The sequence below is a fragment of the Poecilia formosa genome, unplaced genomic scaffold, assembly GCF_000485575.1.
Source record: "Poecilia formosa unplaced genomic scaffold, Poecilia_formosa-5.1.2 Scaffold243, whole genome shotgun sequence".
Taxonomy (NCBI): domain Eukaryota; kingdom Metazoa; phylum Chordata; class Actinopteri; order Cyprinodontiformes; family Poeciliidae; genus Poecilia; species Poecilia formosa.
The window spans coordinates 193,747-206,006 of NW_006800182.1; the positions used below are offsets into that span (position 1 = coordinate 193,747).

Below are 12,260 nucleotides of genomic sequence, written 5' to 3' on the forward strand. Positions count from 1 at the left end.
ATAATTAAATCAACACACCAGTGATGCATGTGGATGTATAAGTAACACAGCACTTGTATTGTATGCTAATTGTCTTTTAAATCAAAGCTCTTCATGTACTCATCAGGGACATCTGAGTTGTTGGTGTAGTCATCCATGCACTTGATTCTGTTTTTTTTATTTTTTATTTTTTATTCCAGAAATAAAGTAATCATTTTACTCCTTCGGCTTACAAAACACAATGCTAAAAATGATTGGAGAACATTTCTTTTTTCATCTCAATGGGTGTTTGTCTTAGCAAAAAAATAAAGAATGTAATAACTTATAGCAGGAAAGTTATTACTATGCCATTAGAAGAAAACTTGAAAATGGATAAGACCTGGCGTTTCTCACTTTTTCAATCTTATTCAGATGGAGTGATTTTGGGATTGTAGTGATGGCTGAATAGATTGGATTCTGCATCTGACAGAGATCTTACATCACACTGAGAGGGACAAAGGAAACAATGCCATAAACAAGACAACATTAAAAAATTCTTTATTTTATTTTTTTTCCTGCTGTGTTTCTCCCCAGAATCTAATTTCTTTAATAATCACTTCAACCAAAACCGGATTGAATGCAGTGTTATCCTACAGAAATGTTAAGGCAAAACCTAAGCAGTTTGAATCCTCCTGGACTAATTGGTTTCTTTTTGTGCATGACACTATGGGTAAGGCACATTTAAATGGTAATTGAACATTTAATGCTGCCCAGCACCTTTCAGTGTTAGACATAAACACATGCCTGCGCTTGAAAGATAAAGCTTCTTGCACTGACAACCACAGAAACATCTACATAGACAAAGTCTGTGGTCAGTGGCATTAGAATGCCCACCCAGTATGTTTCTTTATCGGCCGTTAGCTCACAAAGTCTGGAGAGCTCAGACACACAGACAGGCGAAAGAAAGAAAGGGGAAAACATAGACACAAAGAAAAAATAAGGTCACAAGAGAGATGGAAATTGGAAGAGGTTTTGACTGTTTACTCTTTAAAAGAGGCTACTTGGAGCATTTAAACAACTAACTTCATTTTAACCATAATTATTTTATTCTCTTTTAGGACTAAGAGAGCCACAAGGTCAGGTTGTTTGAAGACATTGTTAAAGTCTTATTTGTGGCATTACCCTCAATTATTCCAGTCCATTATAGACCTTTGAACTTCTTTATTGTGCATATATCAGTACTGCACAAGAAAAAAACAATTTCCTGACAGTTCATATTGAGTGAATCTTAAGGTTAAAGTGTACCCTAAAAGTGAACTAAATGCCTCGTGCATGTAATCTTAGGAAAGTTACTTTTGGTAAAATTACAACACATATCCTGCTAATTCTGAACATTTGCAAGCACAGCATGTCTTCAACTTTACCCAATTAATAGTCTTCAGCTACATCTGCAGACACTGGTACAATGAAAGATGAAACAACCTCTCATCTGTATAGTGCTTGTCTTCCATGTAGGGAGTGCAGTACCTTCCAAGTACAAGAGAAGCGTTTAATACACTGTCACTAGCAGAGTACTCAAGTTTCTTGGCAGTCTCCTCTATAGAAATGTATCAGGTTAAGTTGGAGTGACATATAATTTTCGAGAACTGATAGCGAGTATGATACCACCTTGCAAAACTGCTTTTTCACCTAGACAGGTAGGTGGAAAAAAGAGCTTCACCCTGAGGGCAAAAACATACCGAAGATGCTGAAAGTCTTTATCTCTCGCTCTATTTCATGGAAAAGATGTTTACCATTGCATAATTTCCCTACGTTTTCTGTCTGGCAAACACATGCAGACCTTTTGACTCTTAGAATGTTTGAACATTATCCCTTGTATGTCCAAACGAATCACACACTGTTGGGAACACGTTGAAGGAAGATAAAGAGGTTCAGGGATGTGAAATATGAAAGGAACATTAAACTGAAAACCAAAACAGTTTTATATGCAAAATATATGCAAATGCATAGGTGAAATTAAACATGGAAGCAAAATTAGATTAAATTCAGTAATAAAGAACAGATAATGGGTTGTTACTGTTTGCAGATAGCCTAATGCACAACAGAGTTTAATTTGTCACATTTGAATGAGCATTGTATTGCATTGCAAAGCACCTGTCAACAAACATGTGAATACCTAATGATACAAAATCAGAGAAATGTATTGTTGTTATTATTCAGTCATATATTTGGGCACAGCTATACTAGTCATATGCGAAAAGTATAGGAACAGAAATAGGAATCTCATATAACATATATATAAAAAAATACAGTTGTAGAATTACAAAGATTTTCTTTTTCAAGTCTTTTCAATTGCTTATATGTAATTATTTATACATATAAATACATATAAGCAATTAAGTTATTGATTTAAACTGTAGTTAAGCAACATTATAATGTATTTAATGGGATTAATAGTCTTTTTTGTTTAATAGAAACTGTCAGATCAAGATGTTATTACATGTTATTACTGTGTCTCACAATACTGTGAAACAGTTTTCTGCTTGAGCTTTTCAAATATTCACCATGTTAGCATAATCAACAAAGGTCAGGGGTTATGACTAATTTAGAGCTCTCTAAATTAATTTCATTGCTATGTAGCTATATTAAGCACAGTCAGCTGCATAAGTCATTGCAACCAGTATGTTGTTAAATGAGTAGAATTACTTTCTCTGTTGTGAAAGCATATTACTACCAAGCAAAAAAGTACAATCTTAATGTAACATTTTTAGATAAGAACAAAATTTTAAGTCTAATTAGCTAATCCGTCACTGGTTTCCTGTTGTGAGAGATATTGACTGCCAACTTTGATTTATCCTCCGCAGTTAAGGGACAATAGTGAAGAACAATAACTTTTGATTGTTCAAAAGAACTGAATAATTTTTCATAGATGAACAAAAATCATGTTTTAATACTGTTTATTTACTGCGGGGTGTTTTATCATATAACTGACTGTTACATTTCATATCCTCTTATTTGTAACTGGTTAGGTAAAAAACGTGTTCACATGTTAGTCTGCAAATTTTAATGTTTCATTTGGATTCTTTTATGATGGAGCAACTCTGATCAGATCTCAAAGATGGTGCTTCATGGGTTCAGAAATAAGAAATGACTACATGAAGTTTCTAGTCTGAAGATTTTGCTCCTATTTAAGAATTATTCACAACTTGTGTTGTCTGTCACCAAAAATATTGACGTTTGTCATGCAGTATGATAAAATGTGAACACATTTAGTTGTAATAGTACTTTTATAAGGCATGCTATGCACTGGAAATTTTATTTTAGCCTTTTGTTTCTCTAAGACACAAAGGCTGACCAATATGCCAAATGTTGTAGTGCTGTCAGTGCCTCACTGACTGTGGGCTCACCTGTTAATTTACACGATTCAAACATCAAAGGTAGGTATACATAGAATTACTGTTGGCTCTCCAACCAAAAATGTTGCGTCACTACATATGAGTACAGTACTTTATAAGGTGTATTAACACAACCTCAGTGGAGTTAATCTGAAATGAGAATGTTGATGCATACCTGTAGGACATTATTTCATTAGAAATAGTAGTTTGTGCGTGTCTCTTTTTTTTGCTTTGTTTTTATCTAAAGGTAAAGATGTGTAGAAAATTTGGAAATTTTTGTATTTGTCTTGTGATTCATTATGTGAGTCTGACAGGTTTCTCCTATAATTTCCCACTGATATTTTGCACTCCACTTTCCTGCCTTGGCTCAATGGAGAGACCAAACTCAGGCACAGTCGAGTAGATTTGTATCTTCATTTTTTGCTCCTGACAAAAGTGACACTTTAAACCAAACAATTTCCTCCAGCAACATTGAACCATTTGGTCACAAGCTCTATAACACCCCAGATACCTAGTCGCATGCAAAGACAGACACACCCGCTCACATCCTCTATCTGTCTTCTTGAAGTAATGTCAGCATAATGCAGTGCCTGAGAGACGTTCCCGCCGTATGATTCTCGACAGCTGGTCTGTGTTGCAAAAATAGAGAGCATGCCAATAGGCTGTTGAAAACCTTGTATTATTATTATTATTTTTTTTTTTCCTGTCTGAAGACAGATTTGGAAGAGTACCACTTCTTCCACATGAAAGAACCTGTTTTTATTTTTAATTTAAATGCTAGATGGTTCATTTTGTCTCGATTTGATAAATCTGTTTGGATCTCTTCAAGTTAAAATCTAGAGGGTATAAAATTTTACATTTGCTGAGTTGTATACTAAGAACCTTAATAGAAGCAGAAACAGAAGAACAGAGCTGTTCAGCACTGGAACTCAGAGTACTTATGTTTCTGTTCAACATAAACTAGTTTGTAAAAACCTTGTAATTATGTAAAATTTATGCTATTTGTCAAACCTTGTATTATACATAGATTTTTGAGGTGAGACAGCGGGTGAGAGCTTGAAAACTCCTCTCCAGCATGCTAAGTCTAATTGCTTTGTTTTACTGTGTTTGGTGCATCAAGCCATGCTTTATTCTCAATTAGTCTGTGGCATATTTACTTTTGTCTTATTTTTCTGTAAACAACCAATTTGTATTATTATTTGAGTATGTTGCACTTGACTCCCTACCGATGTTAAGCACATTTTATACATCCAATGTAATACCTCTAGCAGTAGAAGTTTGTGTGGACTATTTTTATCGATGGGTAAGCTGTTGCTGTATTTTCTGTGGGGTGCCGCTCAAATGTGTTAGTTGTGCATGCTGATTTATTCCTGGACTGTGTATTCTAATTAACCAGGATACCCACACCAGCGCTGCAAGCAACCAGATCGTTCATTAAGCTCCCACATAATGTTCTCTGACTCTTCTTTTGTTTTGTATACAAACTTGTACTTTCACATATGCACACACACTACACATAGACACATTCAGTGGCCCTGGGGCTTCTGTCCTTATTGTACACAATGTTTTGTGAGCATGACTGAAACTATATCCAATATTATCATATCATTAAGAATGAGAATTAAGACTCAAACAAAAATGTTGCTAATTTGAAGTGAGTCCTAATTGTGGTAATTATATATCTTTTTCATTTTTTCATTCACATTTTGGTCCATTGAGAAAATGAAAATTGTTTTGGGAGTGTATATATATATATATATATATATATATATATATATATATATACACACACATAGTTTAGCATTGTGCCAAACTATATATAGTTTGTTCCATTGGAGATTTCTTCCTGTTGAAAACAATTCCTTCCCACTGTCACCATATACTTGCTCAGGAGAAGGGATTGCTTTTAAAGTGAATGACTCATTACAAGTGGCCTGTTCATCACTGGCATTATTTTCTCTGCTGACCTTGACTGTATTGCTTTGTTTTGTTTATGAATTCTGTATTTAGGTAAGAATTAGACCTGCTAGTCTTGCAGCTTTTTGACTTGACTTTTGTTCTGAATTGGTGCAGTGAAGAATTCCCACGTCTAAATACTTTCTGTGCTTTTCTACAGATAACCACACAATGGCGTCCTTTTCAGCCATTAGTATTCGGATCCTGGATGTAAATGACAATCCTCCTGAACTGGCTACACCATATGAAGCTGCTATATGTGAAGATGCCAAGCCAGGCCAGGTATGTTTCTTACTTTTTTTTTTTATTTTAATACAAAAATATCTGCTAAATATATATTAATTGCCCAATTTCAAACAAAGCACATAACTCTGAAAGACACATTCACATGTGGCACGGAACAGTTGTTCTCAAAAGTTTACCCACTTTTGTTAAAATACCAGGTATTTGTGACATGATTTTTTTTTTCATATTTAATATAATAGATAGATTATATGTAGAAAGAAAAATACATTATGTTTTTTGCATGTGTTTGCATACTCCTATAATAAGTTTTAACTAAAAGAAAGTATTTAATCTATGTTAAGAATTTTACCTTTCAACAAAACATAATTTTTTTCAATGACTTACGATGGATTTCATTAGACTATAACATATTATCTTAAAATAAAAAGCTGTAGATTTCAAGGGATTTGTCACATAAGCACAAGTAATATCCTGATCTTTTTAAGCCTAAGTTTAACATAACTGAAGGCTTATGAGGATTTCCATGTGTTTAATTGGCACAGGAGTCAGTGTTGCATTTCTTTTCTTTGTTAGAAATTCTGTAAAAAAATAAATAATTCACATATGTTTGTCTTTAAATATGTAGACATTTTTGCATTTGTAAAGCATTTTCAAAAACATTTGAAGTAAAAATTCTTACACAGAACAAGAAAAAATATTCTGAACATGAACCAGTTAACAATCAATCTACATGACCTTGCAAGAATTTCCAGGGATTTGCTTTTTAGAAAATATTCTTGGAAATAATATGTAAATGAATATGAGATTATTCCACTATAAAGGATTACTTTGTGATGTGTAAACTTTTGTTTGATAGAAGTGTGTTCCTTAGGCTATAACATTAAAATTCAATTCATTTGTTTATTTTCCACAACATAAACAAATAGAAAACCGCGGGAACATCTGAAAAGTCCAACATTATTAATAAGTTTAGGCCAAAGGGCCGTTTTACCATGCACCAACCAAACAGTGATGATTGATTGGACATTCCTGTCTGGATAGCCAAGACAAAAGGCGCTGTTGCCTTCCAATAATATAGAGGTCCAGGTCTTTCAGTTGATAACGATTAAAAAATAGACAAAGTAATTAGGGAGTTTTATTCACCTTACACCGCCAACAGGCCTTGGGCAGAGTTAGACCCAATTATCATGGGCAGAGTAAAGGAATAATTAAAACAGCGAGACTTTAAAGTAGGGCCCCCATGTTGGAAGCTGCATTTACATGTGTAATGAGGCTCAGGCCTCTCCTCTCATTGATCCATAGGCTCTTAACCACTTATAGCCCCCTTGTGCCTCTGCTATACTGCCAGTCTGAGCCTCAGCTGAGCACTGCCTGGTCTGATCTCTCCCACTCCCAGCTCCTTTCCCCATCTGCAAAAAGCCCACATTAACCTTCAGCTCCTAATCACAACGAGATGATTAGTCTTCCCGCTAAAAAGAAAATGACATTTTCTTTTGCTCTCACTAGAGAGATAAAGCCAGGAACATATTTCATGTTGTTATTATGAACAAACAATATAAACATTAAACTATGGCATTAAAAGAATCATATGAATACTTTTGTTGATCTTTTTGTGCTGTTTTATGAATATGTAGGCAGGCAAATGTATGTATTTTTATTGTTTTTTTTTTTTTTATTCATATGTTACATGTACAGTGATCCCTCGTTTTTCGCGGGGGTTGCATTCCGAAAATAACCCCCGATAAGTGAAATCTGGAAAGTAGTTACCTTTATTTTTTTACAACTATTACACAGCATAATTAAATACTCTACATTGAAACCAAAGAACAAAACCTGTTTTCAGGTCAGCGGATGTGCGTGTGCATCAATCACGGCATTAATGTCATCCGGAGTCGTGTCACTAAAAGCTTCTCCTCCAAGCTGCTTTGCGAGACTCACAGCTGTGTCTAACGGCAGAGCCTCCGGCCACAGTTTTTTTCAGCAGGCATTCAAAGTTTCAGCTTCCATCTCCTGAATGGCCAATCTATATTACGTATATTTTAGCCAATCTGGACGCAGAACACAATGCACTGTGAGAATAACTGCACAAAAAAAAATCTGCAAAGCAGCGAGACCACGAAAGGTGAACCACATTATTGTGAGGGATCAATGTATTTCCATGTATTGAAATGCCCAGTCGGCCACTGGAGTTGCGAGTTAGCTGTAGCTACGTACGCTTGGTGCACAAGTGACAGACTTGTTGTGTTCTACGTTTGTATGCTTTGTCCCTGTTAAATAAATTAATTCATTCATTTAAATTAAATAGTGAAAATGCTTAATCAATAAATTTCATTTTTTTTTTTCATTTTATTTTCTTATCATAATTTAATTTGTACATTTTGAGTAGCTGAGTTGTGGATGGTCACAAAGTGATTCCCACATACCATTTGGTTGTGGATTTTTCAACTGTGAAACATGTAGGACACCCCTTAACTATTTCAAGCAAAAAGGGTTAAAAAGGGGTTGCCGCAATTCCCCTCAAAAGAAGAAAATGCCTTTTGGGTCGTTGTTATGGCAAATGGCCTGTACCTTCATTCTGTTTCAGAGAAATACATTACAATATAATTTGCAGTATTCCCAGACTGCAGTATTTCTATACAAACCACCAGATTGTCATATGTACACACAGAGCTATTTTACAGACCATAAATACAGTACCCACTTGCAAGGATTTTGATTAGACTTTTACTTTACCTGTAATTCAGATGTCAAAATCCAAAGGTTGTATTGAACTAAAGGGTTGTTTTCTACAGTTAGCAAAGATGCAATTGTTTGTTCAGTAACAAAAAAACACTGCCAAAAGAATAGCCTTGGGGTATGTACATCAACAGACAGATTTTGTTATTGTAAAATGAGATTCATTTTGTTCTAGTTCCCTTGTACGTTGTTGATCAATTTGGAAGCTTGGAAAAAACAGCAGCTTTCAGAAATGGCTATAATTAAGTCAAATTTACTTTTACCTGGAATTAGCAGATGCTGGTGTGTGTCCCTCCTTTGCCTAATGCATTTCCCTCTGGACTCTCAGAATGCGCATGCTAGTCAGTTGCTGCATCTGAGTTATGGTTGCTTTATTCACCGTTAGTTTGTTTATGATTAATTCAGCACACAGACCACCTGGAATTATTTAAATGGACTGATATTAATTAACCAGCTTAAGCTTAAGATGCAAAACTTTCAATAAGAGGGGTGGACACTGGTTGTTTTTTTTTTTGTTTTTTTTTTCATGGTTTGGCTGAAATCTAGTTTGAGCCGTGATTCATTGTGCATGATTGATTGCCTGACTTTGTTCTTACTAATTATAGGTAAGCAGTAATTATTTTTCATAGACAGTTCAACTTGGATGTCAGTATAACAATGGGGCAGACATCATCTTTTTTATTTTTTATCCCTTGTTACATCTCGATACCTGTCTCTGTAGAGACATACAGTATAATAAAGGCTTGCAAGAACACCCACCGCACTCACACATCCTTTGCTGTCACACTCTTGATATATCAGATCAAACCCTGGTTTACTAAGCTAAAAAGGGTTGTTCCATTGTGGCCTGCTTTGTGCTGCGTTATCTCCCAGTTTTGTTCACAAAGTGTCGGATTTCTGGCTCAGCTCTTGCTTTTAGTGGAACCACAGAGAAAATCAGATTTACCTAAACCTTTCAACTGCGGTTGTGTTTGATCCTATTTGAGGGCTGGCAACACAATCATTTTTGTGTTTAGAAGGAAAATACACTAGGGGGGAGAGAGAGGTTAGGTAGGAGCAAAATAATAAGTAAATGACATGGGTTAAACATGTTTTCATTGTGAACTCTGCTCAACCTGGGACCATTGAAATACAGAGTGTTTTCTTTAGGCCTTGACTAATATATTTACATGACAAAGATAGATCGGTATAAATATTTTTTCCTGACTTGTGATGGGAAATTAAGCAGACATCCCCAACAGACGGTGATGCAATATGCAAGTATTCCGTCCTCTTCATTTATTTAATTGTCAGCAACAATAGGGGTGTGGATTTGGATTTGCTGGCTTGCTATGGCACTATCTAAACCTTTGGAATTTGTTTTCTGCCTTCTAATTACTTTGTTTTATTTTAGCAGCTATTTTACATCTGTAGCCAGGGTCAGGCTCACATTAATTTTAGCAGTACCAAAAGAATGTCACTCATTCACTGGTTCAGTCTTTTGGTATGTAGTCCAACTCTACCAGAAAGTTAGAGGTAAAGTGTGACAATCTAAAGAATTAAAATTGTGTTTCATTTATCTCATAGCTTTGTAAACATGTTCAAAGTAAGCAGAATTAACAGTTTCCTTCATGGCAAATTCTGATTTGACTTAAAATCTCTCCTTAATTCTGTAGTTTTGTCTTTATTAAATGTGAACTACAATTTCCATGGTCAACCCTTCCCTGATCCTGTGGTATTTTCTTGACAAAATACAAAGGGACAGATATCATATAGTGCAATGTGAACAAAAAAGGGCTGTTTGGACAAAACATTGCCTTGGGTAACAGTGGCCTGTCAACTTCACCGTGTTGTCTCAACTGATGGATTGGGTCACTGCGACAGATCACCTCAGTTTAGCCACAGCACCGCCGACCTCCAAACCCCGGGAGACATAGTTAAATGTTAAGGTTGAAACATGCACACGCACACTGATGATGCTCATGTATGTAACACTCGCTCACCTCATATACATGGAGAAGAAATAGAAAAACAAACAAGACACATTGGGTATATACACTAAAGTTACAACAAATCAGAGAACAAAAACACTGTCTCACTCCCAGACTTGCTAGACATTCATAGGAGACTGTATGAGTCATTTGTCCTACTCACCAAATGCCTCGTCCTTTTGTTGTTTTTTTGTCTCTAAAATATTTAAGACGGTCAGATACAATAGCAGATTTCACGCCTAGATGAAAACTGTACCAGTATTAATTTGTATCAGTAGTACACATATATATATATATATATATATATATATATATATATATATATATATATATATAGATAGATAGATAGATAGAGGGTAATGAAAGAAGGAAGACATGCCACAAACATCATCAGGACGGGAATCAAACCTGTGACAGCCATGTCAAGGACTAAGAGCTCCTTATGGTCTCCTTACAGCACCCTGGTCAGTACAGGGTCTGTCTGTGTCCCTGGTGTCATGACGTCAGACATAGGATACAAACACAACACTGAACTTAATTGTTTCAAGTAAAGTCAAAGTAAAAATTTCCTTTTAGGTAAAATTTGTAACTTTTACTTCAATTCAACACAAAAATGTAAGTTGTCACCTCTAAGCCATAATAATTAAGTGAGATTAATTTAAATAAGTCCATAGCATGAACTCCAGGCCAAATGCACTTTCTAGAATGTATACTTGGTTAATACCAAATCATTTCTGTTTACTTATTGACACTCTTAAGTTACAACAGCATATCACAGTAAAAGCTTCTTAACAGAGCAGGACACTACCCAGCCACACCAAGAGTGTTCAAAAATGTTCTAAAGAAAAAAAAAATGCAAAGACATAGCATTTGTCTGGTCACCATAACCTCTATTTTGTGTATTAGACCAATCTCATTTTGGAAGGAAGCTCAGTTCACAAAGACCCTGCTGCTGAACCAACATGGTTGGCTTTCTACTACAAGTATCACACACTCCAGGACAACTTTGGGATAGTTCTTCATCAAACACTGATTAGTCACATCCATTTTTACATCATAACTAAGGTGATCATTAATGGTTAGGTGATTACCATATTGGATTGTTTGTTGTTGTTGTATTTAACTAATTGGGTAACTGTTACAAACTGTTTTTGATATTTTAAGTCAATCTATGTATGCATGCTTTAATCTGAGATTCTACAATAAAAGCTTTATTAGTGCTTTGGCTTTCCTTCCAGGTTAGTGCCTGTGTGTCCCTGCCCTGGAAAGGGTTTGCCCTCCCTGCTTTTATTAAGAGACTAAAAGCATGAACTCCCACATTGCTCCTTAAAAGCACAACATGTTCTCATTCCCAGGACATCAGAAATGCTACTTTTTAAAGACATATAGCAGCTCTCATACATGCAAAAGGTGTCATTTGGATTCTTTGCCATAATACATTAGACACAGTAATGTCTGATGCTAGGAGCAAGTGTTACTTTGAAAACATGTTTAACAGTTCCCTTTGAAAGCAACAAGAGTGATGATAAAACAAGCAGCAAGAGTCTACACCATTATATATTTTGATATGTATCTTTTATGAATAGGTGGTAAAAATGTAGCTCTTTCCTATTTTTCTTTCTAAATATGTGAAGGGAAATATTTATAACATTGTTTTTGTAGAGAAACTGAGGGACTGTGGAAATAATTTCTGATGGCATCTTAACTGCAAAAGGTAGAATGATTTTGATTAGAGAATTGAGTTGAACTTCTGTAAGGTGAGTTAAGTTATCCACAATTCAGAAAATGGATGACAGGTGGACAGCATGGGTTGAATGATAACATTTTGGGACATGTGCCTTAGGTGTTGTATGATACCATTTAGTTGATGTTTTCATCCTCCCAGTCTGTAAAAACAAAATTAGCTGGCAGTCATTGTGATGTCTTCCTTTCAGCAACCGAGCTCTTTCCGCCCACCAGTGTTGTGCAACACTTTTATGCCATGTTGCCAAACCCATGG

General features: G+C 35.4%; 1 protein-coding gene across 4 annotated transcripts in view; it reads left to right on the forward strand.

Moving 5' to 3' along the window:
- Nucleotides 1–12,260, forward strand: part of cdh22 (cadherin 22) — a 178,501-nt gene that overhangs the window by 145,927 nt on the left and 20,314 nt on the right. For all 4 annotated transcript variants that reach the window (XM_016680461.1, XM_016680462.1, XM_016680460.1 and 1 more), the window contains one exon: nt 5,470–5,591. In XM_016680461.1, coding sequence (XP_016535947.1) covers nt 5,470–5,591 — 122 coding nt within the window. The remainder of the gene's footprint in view (nt 1–5,469; nt 5,592–12,260) is intronic.